This window comes from Leptosomus discolor, chromosome 17, assembly GCF_034619465.1.
Source record: "Leptosomus discolor isolate bLepDis1 chromosome 17, bLepDis1.hap2, whole genome shotgun sequence".
Classification (NCBI taxonomy): Eukaryota; Metazoa; Chordata; class Aves; order Leptosomiformes; family Leptosomidae; genus Leptosomus; species Leptosomus discolor.
In genome coordinates, this window is record NC_141407.1 from 17,488,823 (window position 1) to 17,508,099 (window position 19,277).

At 65.9% G+C, this 19,277-nt stretch overlaps 1 protein-coding gene across 1 annotated transcript; it reads right to left on the reverse strand.

Annotated features, from left to right (window-relative positions):
* Positions 1–6,438: 6,438 nt before the first annotated feature.
* SOX12 (SRY-box transcription factor 12) lies at positions 6,439–7,314 on the reverse strand. The gene has a single exon (XM_009960088.2). It carries the CDS (start codon positions 7,312–7,314, stop codon positions 6,439–6,441), a length of 876 nt encoding a protein of 291 aa, XP_009958390.2.
* Positions 7,315–19,277: the final 11,963 nt, after the last annotated feature.

Here is a 19,277-nt window from a genome sequence, read left to right on the forward strand (position 1 = left end):
TGCTGGGGGAGCTGCCTGCTCGGCCCTTGCCAGGGGGTGCGAGTGCGTGGGGACGGGTGCGGGAATGTCACCCCAGAGGAGGATGACGGGGGCTGGGGGGGGGGGTACCAAGACCCTTTCAGTGCCGGCTGCGGCGCTGAACAAAGCCCTCGCAGGGCGGGGGACACGCTGCCCGTGGGACTGGCTGTCCCCCCCAGGACATCCCCAGCCCCTCTGCCCCAGCCTGGCTATCCCCAGAACTGGGGACCAGTTCGTTCCTGCGTCCCCAGGCAGCAGCAGGGCCCTTCTTGCACACAGGGGTCTGGGCGGGGGGGGGGGGGCAGCCTGGTGCTGCCAGTGTTTGGGGCGGGGAGGGGGGGGGGGGGCTCATACTGGGGACCACCCCAGTGCACCCCTGGTGCCCATCGCTCTCCTCCCCCGGGCTGCCCCCACCCTGAAGCCCCCCATGTGTCCCCACACAGGCTCACCCCTGCCCCCCCCCCCCCCAGCCCTGCCTGCTCCCCGCTTACCTCTGGGGGGGCAGAGGCCTTAGTACATCCTTCCCGTTCCACTGCCGTCACCGGTCCCTCTGCTGTGTCCGGGAGGGGTCCCACGGCACCGTCAACGGGTGGGCAACCACCCCCGCCGGCTTCACCGCAGCCCCGGCACCGTCCCTGGGACGTGGGGTGACCGTGCCGGGGCGGAGGGGAGCGGGCAGAGCGGGCAGAGCCGGGAGCCGCTGCTGCCTGCGGAGCCGGCGAGAGGCTGCGTGCAGCCGCCACGGGTGACTCAGAGCCGGGACCCGGGTGGCACCGCGGGGACGTGGCGGCGCGGGCAGCGCCGGGCGTCGAGCACCGGCCACCGCGTGGCCCCGGCCCGTGGCGAGGGCGGGAGGGCAGCGGCGACGACCGGGGCGAGCCGGGACCGCGGTGGGGCCAAGACCCAGGGGCCTCCCCGCTCCAGAGGGTGCCCCCCGGGGGCAGGACCCTGGGGCCGCGGGCCGGGGGCTGCCGCCGTGCCCGGGCATCGCTGCCCCCCGCGCCTACGGGAGGGCGGCCGGGGCACCCCGGGGGGGTGCAGGGGGCTGGGCCAGAGCGGCTGCGGCCCCACGCTCGTGCGAAAATGGGGAGGGGGGGGCACTGCAGCACGGCCCCCCCCACCCCTGGCCATCTCTGCCCCCCGGGGGGGGCACAGCCCGATCCCCAGCATCTCGGCAGGAGGGGCCGGCGGTACCCGGGGATGCTCCGGGCTCCCCTTGTTGCCGTGGTAACAGCTACGGGAGGATGGAGGGGGGGGAGGTGACGCAAGTGGCGCGTGCCCCCCCCCCCCCCCCGTGTCTCCCCCCACCCCCACTCCCCCGGGGCCCTCCTGCGGGGCTGGATCAGCGCCCCCAGCCCGACCCCCCCGGGAGGAGCCGTGGGGCTGCGCGGGCGCGGAGCGCGGGCACGAGCGGAGCACACGCGTGTGTGGAGCACAGGCGTGCACACACACGTACACACACGTACACACACGTACACACATGTACACACATGTACGCACACGCTGTGCATCCCCACAGCATGCGCACAGGCCATGCACACATGTGCAGCCTGCACACACACGCACGGGGGGCGCACACGCACACACGTACATGTACACACACACGCACATGCACATGCACCACACGCCAAGCGGGTGCTCACACACGTGCAGGGAGATGCAGAGACGCGCGCATACGTGCGCACATATGTGCACGCACACACGTGCACGCACACACGTGCACCCACATGCACATATGTGTGTGTGCGCACACACACACACATATATGTGCACCCACACGCACATACGTGCACCCGCATGCGCATAAATGTACACACACGCGCATGTGCACACACACACATATACATGCACACACCCACACGCACATATGTGCACACACACATGCACACATGCACATGTGCACCCACACACATACACACACACCCACACGCACATACGCGCACCCATACACATATATGTGCACCCACACGCACATACATGTGCACTCACACATACACGCACACACACGCACATGTGCACCCACACACCCACATACATGCACACCCACACACACATATGTGTGCACACACACATACATGCACACCCACACCCACATATGTGCACCCACACACATATATGTGCACCCACACGCACATACATGTGCACCCACACATACATGCACACACACGCACATGTGCGCCCCCCACACACGTACATGCGCACCCACACGCACATATGTGTGCACACACACATACATGCACACCCACCCACACATACATGTGCACACACACATACTTGCACACACACATGCACATGTGCACCCACACACACACACATGCACACCCACACGCACATACATGTGCACACCCACATACATGCACACACACATGCACATGTGCACTCACACACACACATACATGCACACCCACCCACACATACATGTGCACACACACATACATGCACACACACATGCACATGTGCACTCACACACACACATACATGCACACCCACCCACACATACATGTGCACACACACATACTTGCACACACACATGCACATGTGCACCCCCACACACACATACATGCACACCCACACGCACATACGTGCACCCACCCCCCACTTGTGGCGCTGCTCCCAGGGGACGTCCTGCCGGCTCTGGGGGCCGAGGCTGAGCCCTCCCCAGGGGACGGCCCGGGTGGGACCAGGGGAACCAGGGGAACCAGGGGGCAGGGTGGGAGCCCGTGCACCAGGGTGGGCGCTGACGTGCCTGGGGGCTGGATACTGCCCGCTGGGAACCCCACATCCCCCCGGGGACCCGCATCCTCCTGGGACTCCACATCCCCCTGGGACCCTGCGTCCCCCTGGGAAACCCAGATCTCCCTGGGGACCCTGCATCCCCCTGGGACCCCACATCCCCCTGGAACTCCACATCCCCCTGGGGACCCGCATCCGCCTGGGGACCCTGCATCCCCCTGGGAAACCCGGATCTCCCTGAGGACCCAGATCTCCCTGGGGAACCCCACATCCCCCTGGGAGGAGCAAGGCGGCGCAGGAGTGAGCCGGAGCCGCGGGCAGCAGACCAACACACTTTATTCCATAGTCACGACAGTCAGGATAACCGTCGGCCGAGCTTCCACAGAGCCGGAGCCGGCCATGTCGCACCCCCCCCCCGGGATCGGGCCGGGAGGGGGGGTCCGGGGCTGCCCCTCACCTAAAAGCCTATTTCTCCAAGACAACAGATACAGGAACCCTTCACTAACACGACACTACGAAGGTGACCCCGAGCGCTGGCGCCCATCCGCAGGCTGCACCGGGGCCCCCACCAGCTCCGGGGACCCCCGGCCCGCTTGGCCGCCGCCGGGGCGGCTTCTTCCTGAGAGAGGTTTGGTTTATTTTTATTATTCATTTATTATTATTATTATTATTATTATTATTCGCTTTGTCTCTAGTGATGACGGGATGTCGCACGCGCACGCACACACGCTCGCACACGCATGCCAGCCAGCACCGGGCGGCGGGGAGGCGGGGGGGGGGCGCAGCGGGAGAGGGGGGCCGCACGCTGGGGGGGGGGGTGGGGGGGTCTCTAAGCACTACCACCACACGGCACAGAATAATCCACCACTGTCCACAACGGTTCTCCCCCGACGGATACACCCAGCGAGTCTGGAGGAAGGGGCAGGAGCGGGATGAGGGGGATGAGGGGACGGGATGGGGACGAAGCGGATGGTGTTGTGCTTGTGGCCAGGGCCTGGGGGGGGACCCCGGCTCTGGCTCCGGTTCTGGCGCTGACCCAGAACCTGCTCCTGAGGAAAACGTTTCGCCTGACGGTCCGTGGAGGGAAGGCCCCAACCCACGGGGGATGGACGGCACACAGGGGACCGCCAGCCCCGCCATGTCCCTGCTGGGGACAGAAGAGGCAGCCCCGAGCTGCGGGACCGGCAGAGCACGTGTATGATGCGAGACCCTCACCGTGGCCTCGTGCCCTGCCGGTATTTGGGGTGGGGGGGCTTTGGCTTCCCCCATGGATGGGGATGGAGGGCGGGCAGCCAGCAGCCTCGGCGCCTTTCCGGAGTGTTCCCGGCCCCGGCGCGGGGCGGCCGCACGCCCTGAGAAGGCACCGAGGTGCTGGGCGAGATCCGTGTGCGTGGGAGAGCCCCGGGGGCCGCTGGACCCCACGGGAACCCCAAACCCGGCTCACGTATGGGAGGGGGGCTTGGGGTGCTCCTGGCATGGGGCTGCCCGGGGCGGGGGTGGGAAGGCAGAGCCCCCCCACCCCTGCCCACAGCAGCGGCGGCAGCGAGGTGAGAGCAGGCTGCCAGCACCGCGGCTGGCCCGGCGCTTATTTGGCTTTTCCACCTTGGGATGGGGCTGGGTCCGGTGGGGAACGGCCTCGTGGGAGGGGGGGGTGGGGGGGAGGCAGGGACGGGGACGCTCTCTATATGGGGAACACGTGTCTGATGCGTGACGCCCACCTGCCTCCGCAGGCTGGCACCCGCACCGGGGCTACCGAAACACCGTGGCTAACGCAACGCCGACACACACACACACACGCACAGCTACCGCTACACACCGACACGTCTACAACGCTGATGGCCGGCTGGCCGTCGGGGGGGCACCTCGAGGGGACCCCGAGGCCACCGGGGACAGGGCTGGGGGACAGCCAGCATCCCTGCGAAGGACCTGGGGCCACACCTCTCGCCCTGCGCCGCGGTCCCCACAGCTGAGCCAGGGCCACCTCTGGCAGAGGGACCAGGCTGGTCCGTGTCCCCCCCCCAACTCTGAGCCACCCTGAGGGGACACCAGGCCCCTGGGGATGGGGGATGCCCTGTCGGGCCCCGCGGCACGGGGCAGCCTGCGACCGGAGGAACCGGCCATGCCAAAATGGTGAGGCAGAGCCGCAGAGAGCGGGTGCCCCTCTGCCCCCAGCACCCCATGGAGGGTCAGAGGGGCTCCCGCACACCCAGAGCCCCTGTGAGTGGGGCCACAGGGGACCTCAGAAGCTGCTTCAAGCAGCGGTCCCTGCCTCGCCCCTGCCACGGCCACGTCCCCTGGTCTGGCAGCTCAGGGTGGCCGGGGTCCCCACCATACCCCAGCACAGCCCCTGCCCCACAAACGCAGCCTGCGGCGGCCGCCGAGCCAACGCTGCAGCCACGTGCTCCCCGGCAGCAGCGGGAGGAGGTGGCTCGTTGCAGGAAGGAGCCATTAGGAAAAGCAAAGAAAAACCCGGCTGGAGGAGCCGCTGCGGCAGCACCTTCCCTGCCGGGAAGCACCTTGGCAGAGCTCTGCCGGGATGCCCCCGCTCTTGGCACAGCCGGCAGCGGGGCACGGCGTGGTGCTGCGTGGAGGAGCACATCGCCCACACCCCACCGGCGTCGGCTGCCGCGGCTCTCGGCCCCGTTTGGGTGGGTGGTCGATTCCGGCAGATCTCCCGCAGCATCCCCTCCCCAGCCACCCTGCCCTGCCTGCTCCCTGCCATGCCGGCAGCATCACCCGCCACGGCCCGGTGGGACCCGGCTCCTCCGGCCAAGGCGAGCCAGCCTGGAGCGGGTCCTGCACGGGCACCGGGGGCCAAGGCTAAAACAGGGGCTGGTTGCTTGGGGAAGGGCTCATCCCCACTGGGGTTCCGGGTGGCTCCGGGCCCGGGCTCCCCCCGCGGCACAGCCTCCTCCGCACAACCGCCCGGCGGGAGGAACGACCCAGCCTCCCGCGGCCACGTGCGGATCACGTGCGCGCAACTTCGCTCTCGCCAAAGCGAGCGGCGGGGAAAGAGCCGGGTCCGGCGGGACCCCGAACCCCCAGAGCCGGGGACCCCCACGAAACAGGGCGTCGGGCAGGGAGGGCTCTGCGTGGCTCCGCCATCCCTCCCCGAGGGCTGCAACAAGGAGAAAAAAAATCGAAGCCGTGCTTTAACCGCAGCCGAAAAGCAAAAGGGATCGGCCATTCCCCGAGGGATGGGGAAGGCGGGATGGACACAGAGAGCCGGGGCTGGCGTGGGCGCTCCCGCTGCCCGGGGAGCCGGAGGGAACGCGGGGCAGCGGCCGGCGGGGATGGGAGCAGCTGGGAGCGGCCATGGCCGGCAGCACCGGGGTGGCCGGAGCCACGGGGGGAAGGGGCCGGGCGCTGACAATGAAAACCCGGTTCAACGCTCGCGTTTCACGGGCGAATAACGGCGGCGGGCAGCCACGCAGGAGCCGGACAGACGGATGGACGAGGAGTGGGTGTGTGCCGGGGGGGGTGGGGTAGAGCAGGGAGCTCTGCCTTCCAGCGGCTTCAAGGCAAAATACCTGATTCCTGCATGTAAACAGCTGGTTTCGGTTCTTTTTTTTTTTTTCTGTGTTTTTTTTTGTTGTTGTTATTTTGTTTTTATATGACCTGATTGTGGAAAAAAAAAAAACAAAACACAACCCAAACAAAAAGAGCGTTACCTGCAGAGCGCGGGACTCAGTAGGTAAAGACCAAGTCCGAGATGCTGGACATGAGCCAGTCCCCCGCGATCATCTCCGTCACCTCGGGCGTGCAATAGTCCGGGAACTCGAAGTGCGAGGAGCCGCCCCGCGGGAAGAGGTCGTGGTCCTTGTCAAAGACGGACCAGTCCAGGGCACTGCAGGCGGCACCGGTGGGGGCCCGCCCCGGTGGGACCCCCAGCAGCTCTTCCTCCAGCTCCTCATCGGAGGAGCTGAAGGAGGAGGGAGGGGACCCAGCGGACATGGGAGAAGGGGACCCGCTCTCCGGGGACCTCCCCGGTTCGGGGCAGGCGGCAGCAGGGCTCGGGGGCGCAGGGGGCTCCTGGGGGCTGCGCTCCGCGGTGGGTGCTGCGTGCCGGGCGGCCGTACCGGGCGCCGTGGGGCAGTCCTCGGTGGGCACCTCCGGCGTGGGCTCCTGCGGGGCGTCGGGTGGCTTGGCGGGCTGCCTGCGGCCCAGCACGGAGGGCTTGATCTTCACCGGGAGCCGCGGGCGGGACGTGCCGGTGCCCACTTTGCCCTTTTTCCGAGGCCGGTACTTGTAGTCGGGGTAGTCGGCCATGTGCTTGAGGCGCAGGCGCTCGGCCTCCTTGACAAAGGGGATCTTCTCGGAGTCGTGGAGGAGCTGCCAACGCCGGCCCAGGCGCTTGGAGATCTCGGCGTTGTGCATGTCGGGCCACTGGTCCATGATCTTGCGGCGCTCGTGCTGCGACCACACCATGAAGGCGTTCATCGGCCGCTTGATGTGCCCGCTCGGCGTCTTGCACCAAGCCGGTTCGGCGTCACGGGTGGGCAACGGGGCGCAGGGCTCCCGCCGAGCCTCCGCGCCCCGGCCCCGTGTACCGCGCTGCACCATACCGGGGACCGGGACCCCCCCGCTGCCGCTGCCGCCGCCTCCTCCTCCTCCTCCTCCTCCTCCTCCTCTTCTTCTTCTTCCTCCTCCTCCTCCTCCTCCCCGTCCGCCGCCGCCGCCGCCTCCCCGCCCGCCGCTACGCGCCGCGCCGCGCCGCCCCCATTGTGCGGAGCGGGTGGCGGCGGCGGCGGCGGGGCGGGGCGGAGGGGGCTGCGCCGGGGACCGGGGGCGCACGGCGGGGGTGGCTCCGCCGGGGCGGCGGCTGCTGCGATGCTCCGGAGGGATCCCGGGCCGGGGCGGCGGTTTCTGCCTCGGGGATGCTCCACAGCGGTCCGGTTCGGGGATGCTCCGGGATGCTCCTTACCGGTCCGGGGGTGCTCCGGGATGCTCCGCGCCGCGCCCGGGGATGCTCCGCGTCGGCCCGGGGACGCTCCGCACTGGCCCCGGGGATGCCGGACGCCGCAGGGGCCCCGCACCGCCCTGCCTCGCTCCGGGGATGCTCCCGGTCCGCACCGTCCCGGGGATGGTTCCCCGGTTAAATCGGTGGATGCTCCTGTCGGGTGCGGTGCGGGGACGCTGCGGCGGGTCCGGGTTGCGGGTCGGGGGGGTGCGCGGGGGCGGTGCGGGCAGCCCAGGAGCCGCACGCCCCCCGGTGCCGCTCTTATAGCCGCCGCCGCTCCGCCCCCGCACCGCCCCCGGTAAACACCGCCGCGCCGGTTCTGTCAATGGGAGGCACCGCCCTCCCCCCGGCCCATTGGCCGTGGGGAGGGGGGGGAATATCCAGCTCCGCCAATGGGCGCCCTCCGGAGAGGGGTTGCTGGAGAGAATGGCAGGGCGGCACGCCCCGGTACCCCCCGGTACCGCCACCGCGGCACCCCGGTAGCTGACCTGAGCAGCACAGCACCCCCCCGGTGACCCCCGGTACCTTCACAGGAGCGTCCCGGTTGCTCGGCCTGGGCACCCCCGTACCTCCCCGTGCCCGCCGGTACCCACCCGGGGATGCTCCAGCTACTGCCAGTACCCGCTGCTCCCCCGGTCTGGGCACCCCGGTGTCCCCGGTACCCGCACGTGGGCACCCCCAGGAGTCCCCACACCTCTCACAACCCCCGGGGAGCGTTACCCCGGCCCGGGCACGGCTCTGCCCGACGGGGACGCCGAGCATCCCCGGGGACGTTGCTCCCGGACCCCGCCCCTCCCTGTCCGCCGGGCTCCAGGGGCGCCCACTCTCCCCGGTCCCGCCTGGCAGAACCCTGGCCCGGATCAGCCCCCGGTGCTGTCCTGCTGGGGCCTACAGCGCTCGGTGTGGGAAGGCCGGTGACTCCGTGGGCGCGTGTCCCGTCCCCCCCCCCCCCAAGCCGCCCCACCGGCGTCTCCCCGGGGCTCGGCTCCCGGAGGGTCAGAGCGGGAGGGCGGGGAGCGGCGTCTCCCCAGGGCTTGGCTCCCGGAGTGTGGGAGCGGGGACGGGGGCTGCGCCCGGGGCGGCCGAGCTGCTCCCCCCGGTACCGCGAGTGGGGCCTTGTCCCCCCGCGGCGCGGCGCGGCGCGGCCCGGCCCCGCCAGGCCCCGCCCCTCCCGGTCAGGCCACGCCCCCCCACCCCGCTCCGCGGCGCTGCGGGCGGCACCAATGGCGAGGCGGCGGCGGCCCTGTTGCCCCGGAGACCGCGGGCTGCCCGCCAGGGACCGCGCCCATTGGCTGCCGCCGCGGCGCGCGGGGCCCGCCGCAGGGCGCGCCCCCATTGGCTGCGCCGCCGCCGCCAGTTGCTGTGGTAACAGGGACCCGAGCGGGGGCCCGGGGCCGCGCCGCCGCCTGCGGCCTACCCCGGGCACCGCGGCCTGCCCCGGGGCCTGCCCTCCCGCGGGCCCGGGCTGAGCCCCCGGGCCCTGCCCACGACCCCCCCGCAGCCCCGCTGGACCGGGGAACACTACGCAACCGTCCCCTACCGCTTCCCCATCGCGTTGGGCCTGACACGAGGCCTACGGGCGGCGCCTGCCCAAGCCGTTCCCGCCCGGTGCGAGGGGAGGCCGTGCCCGGCACCGGCCACGCAGGGGCCCGTATGACCCCGTGCACTTGCTGGGCCGTTCCCCACGGCACACAAGGCTTCGCGCCCGGGCCCGCGGGTGGGACCGTGTGAGTGCGCGTTAGCGCGGCAACGGCCGTAGCGCAGAACGGGGCCGTGCGGCGGCTGCTCCGTGCCCGCCGCCGCCGTGCGCCGGGGGCCGCCTTGCTCCGGGCTCTCCGGGGCGGCCGGCCCTCGCCCCGCTCTGCTCCTTCCCAGCCCCAGCCGCCCCGCAGGCAGCCGACTCTCTATCCCACGGGGCCCGTCCCGCAGGGCTGTGCCCGGTCTGGCCCAGCTCCCACCAGGCCCGGGCGCCCAAACCCCATCCCGGTGGATCCCATCCCGGTGGATCCCGTCCCGGTGGATCCCGTCCCTTTGCCCCCGGGCTCCTGCCGTGCGGCGCTGGGGCGGAGCCGGCAGGGGGCGCCCTTTCCCGTGATCGTGGGCCCCGCCCGGTTTCCGTACCCGCCTGCTGTCGCCATGGCGACCGGGTCCGGCAGACGGGGATGCGGGGTACGGGGGATCCCCGGGGGGCAGGAGGATGGCGGGGGGGCGTGGAGTACCGGGGGGATCCTCGGGGGGCCATGGGGTACGGAGGGTCCCCAGGGGGCAGGAGGATGGCGGGGAGCCACAGGGTAGGGGGGAATCCCCGGGCGAGCCATGGGGTACGGGGGAGGGATCCCTGGGGGGCAGGGGGGGCTCCCAATGGGACAAAGGAGCGGCCCGGGGGGTCTCCCCATAGAGGACAGACAGGAGGGCTCCCCGTGGGACATGGGGCTCCCCACAGGGGATGGGTAGGGGGGTCCCCGAGGGGCAGGGGAGGTGGGTGACAGTGGGAGTTCACTAAGGGTGCCACAACCCAGGGGGTGTCGCTGCCTCTTTGCTCTGACTGTGGACCCAGGGAGGCTTGTCCCCGGGGGGGCTCAGCCTCCTCCCTGGGGTGACGCTTTTTCCTTCCAGGGCCTGCGCGGGGATGGGTGCGCCGGGCCTGGGCCCGAGCACCGGAGAGGGAGGTCGGGCGAGCGGTAAGTCTCCTGTTCCCGTGGGCTTCGTGACACTCACAGCGTCTCTCGAGCAGGCCTGAGACTTGCTGCTGGTGAGGGGCACGAGGGGACACGTGGCAGCCCCAGAGGAGTCGCAGAGAGGAGTCAGAAGGGTGGGTCAGGTCAGAGAGGTCTCTGCTCACAAACCTCCTCTGACTCCCCACCTTTTCCGTGCTACTGTCGTGCTGAGTTTAGGACCACAGCAAAGGGCAGAAGACAGAAGCAGAGGAGAGGCAATCGCCAGCCCGCAGGTTGACTTTGCCACCGCTCACCGATGAGGAGGAGAAGAAAGGGGGGAAGAACAAGCCGGGCTGGGAGAGATTCCTTTACACACCGCCCCGCTGTCCCTGCCCGCTGGGCTGCCTTTGCATTAACCCAGCGCTTTCTGCTGGGAGACGGTCAGCAAAAGCCACAAAAAGAAAATTACCCGTGGGGAAACGCTGAGAATAAAGAGGGAGAACTGGAGAAGGGCAGGGAGCTTTGTAGGCTTGGCTCCGGCCTGTGACTGCGAGCGGCTTTGGCTGGGGCCGCAGAAGGTTTGAGTTCAGTCTCTCGGTTGTTATTTACGTTTCTCTCAGCCACAGATGAGAGGAGAGAGTAGATGCACAGCGCTGAGGACCGTGAAATAAGCACAGGCCTTTTTGATTGTTTGTTTCACCGGTCGCGTTGATGCTGGGTAAAAAAACCGCCCTTGCCTTCGGAGACATCGTCATCCCCAGAGAAACACACAGAGGACATTAGCACTCAAGAAGGCTGAATTAGCTAAAACCTTGGGAAAGATCAAAATTACCACAGTACGTGTGACAGATCTCCAGCACTGGGGTGCAGGGAGCAAATCCATAGTCACCCCGGGTGCCTTTGTGGAGGAAATTCTCATGGTCCGACTCACTCCTGCAAAACGGCACGTGTTTATTTATTAATACACTGGAGGTAATTATGCTGCTCTACTTAATGCTGGTGAAATCTAACCTGGGTATTGTCTCTCAAGAAAAATGAAGAGAACCCAAGAGACAGTCCCGACTGTAGCAGCAGGAGGGATGAGATTTAGGGAACGTGACCTGTTAGAAAAGGCTGCCGCGATCAGATTTTCTCCGTCTGGCAAAGAGAAGGTGGCGGTGGAGGACATGACCGCAGGTTTTTAGCAGGGGAAAGGTGGTTCTCAGAGAGACTGTGATCCTGCAGCTGGTAGTAAGGAACGTGGGAGCAGGGGGAAGCCGGAGTGCCTCGGCAGCGAGGCCGCTGTCGCCGTGGGACAGGAGTGTCCCAGGGACGGCAGACGACGGTAAGAAAACTTGGGGCAGGTGGGACGGGTGGAACCCGCCACGCTTTAATCCACAAACTCCCGTAGAATCTGGGCAATGTGAAGAAAAACGCCATCGAGGAGCTGAAGCAGCGCGGTGCCCGCCTGGCAGAGACCGACCGCCGGCTGATGAGGGACGTCCCGCGCGCTGGTGACAGCCCTGCCGAGCGAGCCAGGAGCCTGCTCAGCGGTGTGAGGCTTTAGGGCTGGCTGACAGTCCCAGCGCAGCAGAATCCCGTTACTCGTCAGGACTGGAGAAGGGTCAGGCGCCATCCAGCCCCTTCCACTGCTCCACGTGGGGCTGGAACCTCCCCGGTCCTGGGGGGAGCTCCCTGACGCCCGAAGATCCTGTGGGGTGCTCTTGTTTTGCGCCTGTGTTTTAAAGCCAGGAGAGCACCCTGGCTGTAACTGTCCCAAGCCACAGTAGTGCCCCCTGGAGCAGCCCAAATCCATCCCTCCATCACGTCCCTGGCCCCAGCTGCCTCCCGAAGCCCCGCGCTGCTCCCCGGAGCAGCTGCCGTGCACGAGCCGGCCCCGGCCCCAGCGACGGTTCCTCTGTGCCGCTAATGCAAGCAGGAGCTCATGAGGGGAGGTCAGGGATGGGGCAGGGGGACATTTCAGAGCGCTGTGGAACGAGCCGGGACTGGATTTCTCCCCGTGCGGAGGGCGAAGGCCACGGTGCAGACTTTGAATCAGAACCGGCTGGATACGGCAAGGGCAGAGCGCCAGGAAATGGAAAAAACGATGGAAAAGAATCTGGGAAGGGAGCTGCTCACGCTGCTGTGGGGTGCAGCCTGCGCAGCCGTGGTGCCTTTGCTTTCCACCTCGTTAGGTTCAAGATCTTACAAATGCCAAACAATTCCACTTCGGAGCAGGAATCCCCTTTGCTCCACAGGGCTGGCCTTCCCCGTCAGGAGGGAGAGAGCCCGGTGACACCCGCAGCCTGCGCCCAGGGGGTCGGAAGAATCGCTCCCGGGCGGCTGTTTGCACCGTCCCGTTGGGGCAGGATCTGCTCAAGGTGGTTTGGCTCGGGGCGGCCGTTCCCGCCTCCCCCGGGGTGTGTCATCTCCGGGGAGAGAAGGGCTCAGGCAAATGCAGGACGGACTCCTTAGCTCAGTGATGCAGCGAAGCACCGGGACCCCTGGGTTGAGATTTTCTCCTTGACTTTCGACCAGAGCTCCATCAGGAGCTGGATGAAGTCACCTCCAAGGCAGAGGTTCTCCAGGACGAGCCCGGCGTCCTGCAGACCTGCACCGATGGGCGCTATCCGGAACGAGCTGCCCAGGCAGTCCTGCAGCGCAGCATCCCCAGCCTGAATGTCCTGGGTTACAGTGTAAAATGTGCCAAAAGGAAAAAAAAAGTATTCCATTACCATCTTCAGGAGCTGTTGAGACCAGGTGGGGCGGTGCTCCCTGCCTCCCCCCTCTGGACTATCTCCTGTTACTGGGCACAACAATGCCTTATCGCCTGACCCATCGATAACTCGCTCCTGGACTATCTCCTGTTAATGGCCCATCAAGGAACTGCCTCACGACTCCCCATCCCATGGTGAGATGCTCCGCCCGGGGGGAAGGAGCCAAGCAGTCCATGCTAAATAAAAACGGAGATCTCCAACACCCCAGCAGCCTTTCTTCCACTGGATTCCCAGAGGAGCTTTTCCCCCCACTGGAGTTCCAGAGGACAAGAGCTACCTATCTACCACTGGACCTTCGGAGGAAGACCAGACCCTTTTACCTGATCGCTGCTTCCACAGAACTACATCCATCGCTTCAGGAGGACTGCAGCCAGCATCTTATCGGACTGCTACTGCCCCCCTAACAGGGGGTCAGGTTGTATTCCTGACTCTGTCAGTGTAAACCAGGGGGTTGGGGTTTTTTCCCTGCCTTGTCTTATATATATATATATATATATATATATATATATATTAGTAAAGAACTGTTATTCCTATTCCCCATATCTTTGCCTGAAGGCCCGTTAATTTCAAAATTATAATAATTTGGAGGGAAGGGGGTTGCACTTTCCATTTCAAGGGAGGCTCCTGCCTTCCTCCGCAGACACCTGTCTTTCAAACCGAGACACTGAAGCAGCAGCAGCAGGTGCTGAGACCTTCCCCGCAGCGCTGCCAGGGAGGAAGAAGAGGGCAGGGGAGGAAGGAAAGCAGCAGTTACCTCACCTAACGCCCCTGTCGCTTCTGCCGTCCTCAGGAGGAGACAGACAAGACCGAAGAAACGGGGAAGGCCATCTTGGAGGAGCTGGAAGAGAAGGCGAGGGTGGAAGAGGAGGTGCTATTCCAGAAAGTCGTGGAAGTTTGTGGAGTTCGTGTGATGTCCCAGCAGAGGGGATCCATCTCTGGGAGCTGGGAGACAAGGCGGGGGCTGCCACGCGTCGCCCATCAGCAACAGCACGGGGCAGGCAGCCCCCGAAGGGTGACAGAGCGTTGCTGCCCCCCTGCTGGAGCGGTTTGGCGGGCTGGGAGGGTGCTGCCCCCCTCCTGGTGCCGTCCTGGAGCGGTTTGTCAGGCTGGGAGGGTGCTGCCCCCCTCCTGGTGCCGTCCTGGAGCGGTTTGTCAGGCTGGGAGGGTGCTGCCCCCCTCCTGGTGCCGTCCTGGAGCGGTTTGGTGGGCTGGGAGGGTGCTGCCCCCCTCCTGGTGCCGTCCTGGAGCGATTTGGCGGGCTGGGGGGGTACGGAGGGAGTGCTTCTGAGTTGCTGCTGTGCTCTGAGGTGTGGAAATATTCCCAGACTCGCTCCGGAGGGTTTGCCACGAGGAGGTGAGTGCACGGTGACCCGACATTCACCCTGCTTTTATGGTCCCTGTTTCCTTACATTATTTAGGTGGCTGCCTCACTAATTGCCTGTGACACCGCGGTGGCAGCGCACATGTCTGTAATAAATTCATGAGGAAATTAAACGACACGTGGCACTAGAGCAGGGACTGCTGTCGCTTTTCCCAGAATAGGGGGAACTCCTGTTGCCCGGTTCCTACTCGCAGGACGTGCTTAGCGCTGGGTTAGCAGCTTGAGAGCTCTAACAGAATGTTGATTACTGACTCCGTTCACAGCCTGCTCCCATGCAGAGCCGCTGTGCCCTTTGACAGGCGAACTGGTGAGCACAGGTGACACCAGTCACCCAAGCAGTATCAATAAGCTTGCCCTGGGCAGCCGAACTGGATCTCTTGAGTTCCTCAGTCTTGTCCTGTGATCACCACCGTGTGACCTCCGTGACAGTCTCTTTCTCGAGCTGGAACCCAAGCCTTGTTCGAGCAGAAATCGTTTTCTCACCGAGGGGCAGTGGCGGGGTCTCGTGCTGGTGGTTCCCGCGGAGGCCCTTCAGCTGGTTCCTTCTCTTCACCCGCACACGAGGTGCTGCTGCACCAGGACGGCCTGAAGCAGACGGTGATAAACAGCCCCAGTCTGTGAAATACCGAGGCGAAAGGAGGTGGGCGAGCTGGGGAAGAACCCGGGCGGTGCAGCAGAGCCAGCCCCCCTCAGCCCCTGCCCTTCATGAGGGTTTTGGGGGTGCGTTGCCCTCCGTTCCCACTGGAGTCAGGGGGCTGTTGCACGCCCTGAGGACGAGCGGTCCAGCAGGGATTTCAGGAAGCCCTTACTTCGTTTTCTAGCGCCGCTGTTTGCCGAATCTCTAAAACTTGAATTCCTGCTTCGCTTGCGGAGTAAAGAACTCTCAGAGAACTCTCAGAGAACACTCATTCGTGCAGATTGTTAAGGCCCTGGAGGAGGAGGAGGTTGGTGAGCTGAAGGGAAGCATCCGGACGCTGCGCCGGAGTGCGAGAGACCCCAGAAAGCTGATCTTTGCTGACCTTCTGCTCCGCAGACCCGAGTAAGGCTGCTCCGTGGGCACGCACGGCCCTTTTTCTGCGGCCTGGGGCTGCAGAGGCTTTGGCACTGAGCGCTCATAACCTTCCCCCGTCGTTTCCCCGGACGTCACTGTTAAACCTACCCCCAGCCTGGGGTATAAACCCACAGTCACGTTGGGTTCTGCTTGGGAAGGCGGCTGCAGGGGCTCGTGGTCTTGCCCAAGAGCAGTTAGGAACCTTGGCGAGCTCTGATACTGATCCTCGGTCACATCCCGTCTCTCTTCTGGGCTCTGCGCAGCCCGCCAGTGGGGATTATCGGTGGCTGCAGCCGGGGACAGCCAGGACCAGCAGAGCTCGTCAAGGCCCTTGTGCCTACAGGGACTCTTTATTGCTGTTTTCCCTTTGTGGTTGGGAAACAACGCTGAGGGAAGGGGCTGGCTCCCGAGGAGCATCCCTGTCAGGGCAGGTCTTGCCCGTCTAGAGCCGCCGTGCTGGTTGTGTGAAATAGCGCTGGCGCTCTGGAGAACGGAGTCAGGCAGCCACTTCCCTAATATGTAAAAAAAAAATAGCATTAGTGGCGTCGGCTGGCAGCAAAAAAAGCCAAACTTTGTTATCTTTCTCACTGCTCTTTCCCTGCCCCAGTTCTCCGGTAGGTCGTTTCTTCCCGAGTGGAGGTTGTGGGTAATCCCCACTGCCGCTCGCCAGCGTGATACTGGTCAGAAGAATTACAAAGCGTAAGGTGAAGGCATCGCTGGGGAGCAGGCCCGGCCAGCTCCACCGCAGGAATCTGGGCTCTCCTCTCCAGGGACAGACCCGGACGGGCCCAGCCTGTGGACCGAAGCACAGTTCCCAGTAGTTCCCACTACACCCACGGCCGGCTGAAGGCGTGACGCTGCCCCTTGTCCCGTGGTAGAGGACAAATCACAAAAATCACAAGCGATTTGGAGCGGCCAAGGTGCCTCGGCTTTCTGTGCCGTCCGCTGAGCAGGGCTGCTGACCTGAGAAGAGGAAAAAAATGGGTCGAATGTGTTTAAATCTCGAGCGTGCTGCAGCCTGAACCCCCCAGTGGTGCGCAGAAGGGCGTGCTGGTGCGCATTTACGTACAGCAGCTGCCCACAAACATGGTCCTTGGCCCAGAGACGCCCGTGAACGGAGTCATTCCCCATCACCACCTCCCGCAGGTGCTGGGCGGCCCCTCGGCTCCTCCGCCCCTCGCGCAGGGGTTGTTTGGCGTGAAAATACCATCCCTCGGGACGAGCAGGTGCTCGCCCAGGAAAGCGGTGGCGGTGCAGGGGACGAGAGGGGCTGGAGCCCCCGTCCCAGGGCCTGGCTTTCAGCTGGAAGCCAGGTCTGGCTGCGGAGGCACGAGCCGAAGCAGGAGGAAAGCCTGGAACGCATCAGGAGACAGTGGAGGGGGAGGCGAGCGGCTGCGTGGGGGATTAGTGCAACTTGTTTTTTTTCTGATTTTTTTAAACAAAAAAAAAAGATAAAAAAAGGAATTAATTAGCCTTGACAGCTGGTGGGGCTGGGGTTACTGAGGGTGGCTGGGAGAAGAGTTAAAAATAGCAGGAAGGCCCAAGTGGAAAGTTTCTGTAACATCACAAGTCAGGCATTTGGTGCTTACCCGCCCTGACAGGCGGGAGCCCGTGCCAGAGCCCTCTCCGCCATCCCTCGGCCCTTTCCCACTGACCTCCCTGCAACTTTTCACACGACTTCACCAGCCCTTTTGGTTTTTTTCTAATTAACCCTTTGGTTCCAGACACCGGCTCCACTTCTCGAGAGAGCAAAATCAGGCACGAGCTGCGCTCGGCCTGGGAGCGTAAGGGTGCGCGGGAGCGCAGGGTTCCTGCTGGCCCGGAGGAGCTGTAACCCCCTGCGGATCTGTTCCCATCCGCATTTTGGTTTCCCCTTGTCAAAAATCTTCTTGCTTCAGGGGAAACCAGCAGCTCCCAGCCCTTTGCTGGGGGCGCTCCGGACGCACGGTTTGTCCTGGACTGAGACGGAGGTGGGTGAGCGCAGCTCGGAGCAAGCCCAGCTCGCCGCCTCGTCCCCTCTTTGCGAGGAAGCAGAATTACCTGGCCACTCCGACGGGCTTTCCCTGCTGCTGTTTGTCTTTCGGGATGGAGTGAGGGGCGGCTAATTCCGTTCCTGCTCCCTCTTGGGGGTGACATCTGGCTCTGCCTCTCTGGGCAGGCCAGCGAGCCCCCAGCCTGCCTTGCAGAGGGCTCGGTCACAAGCACGGTTTAGGATGGAGCCGCGGAGCACGGCTGAGGCTTGGAGCTGCTGCCTTTCGTAGGCAGAGCGGTCAGCGGCCGGGGCAGCCGGTGAAGGGTGAGCCGACACGCAGAACGGTGCTGGGCTGGGCTCTGGTTTGGGCTGGGCTCTGGTTTGGGCTGAGCAGAGCCACCCTCATCTGCTCTTAAAAGGTTTTTGTCCCCCCTGCTCCCCCAGCCGCTTGCTTTGTCCTCTGTCCCAGGACAAGTGTCTGGGCCCTCCCCAGTGAAAACCAGTCCCGGACGCTGAGAAGGTGGCACAGCTCACACAAGGCGGGCTTCCCTCCACCCGCCCTGTGCCCTTTGGGGGTCAGACACCTCCGAGCTCTGAGTGGGATGCACAGAGCAGTCGCCGCCTCCTGCCCTGGCCACACAGGAGCTTCTCCTCCTCTTCCTCCCACCAAACCACAGTGGTTTATTCCCCCTTTTGGGTTTGCCCCTCCTAACTCTCTCTCGGGTGCAGGCCGGGTACCTGGGGGGTCCTCAGCCTCCCCGCCGAGGAGACGCTGCTCACCTGAGCTTTCAGGTCCCTCGACCCGGTGCACGGCGTGTCCCTTCCGTGCCGTCGCGGTAACTCCGGAGGGGTTGAAGCCGAAAGGGGCCTCCCCATCGCTGTGAGCGGCATTCCTGGCACCGCGAGGCCCCACCAGCACATCCCAGCGTGAGCCCGACTGGTGTCCCAGCGCGGGGTCAGACCGGTACCAGTGCTTGGGTGGTTTGGCGCCGGTGCCACCGTGCCAACCGACAGGTTCAAGTAACACCGGCTCCTCTTCTGGCCCGTGCCGAGCGAGCCTCCGGCCGCGCTTGCCAACACCGGCGTCAGCCGAGCGGGGCTCCGAGGTGCCGGCAGAGCCCAAGCCCCACCGGGCACCGGGCAGGACCGGGCTCGGTTCGCTCCTTACTTGGCGAAGCGGCGGAGCCGTGCGCTGCCCCGCGCCGCCGCGAGATGGAGCCGGACCGGGACCGGGGCGCGGGGCGGGGGGGGGGGGACGGACACCGGGAGGGACCGGGGGGACCCTGCCCCACGCGGGAGGGGGAGCGCGGCGGAACCCCCACTCGCCGCAGCGACCACCGTGTGTGTGTGTGTGTCGCCCACTCCGCGGCTGCTCCCCGGGGCGGGGGGGGACTCGCCGTTCCCCGGCACCGGGAGCCCCGCGGGGACCTCGGGGACCGGACAGAGCGGCCGGGGCCGGTGCGGGCGGGCGGGGGTGTGTCCGGCGGGGGAGGGACCGGGCGCGGCGAGGGGGGGCGGGGAGGGGGGGGGGGGCTCCACCTCCCGGGGTTTAAAGCCCGGGATGGGCAGCGCCGAGTCTGTCCCGGGGAAAGTTGTGCCCGAGCTACCGCTGGCTCAGACGGGCACCGGGACTGGGACCGGCGTGGGCACCGGGAGCGACACCGGGAGCAGCGAGGCCGGGGAGGGGGCAGAGGGAGCCGGGGCCCTTCGGGGTGACCTCTCCCAGCCCCGCTGCCCTCGGTGCCGCAG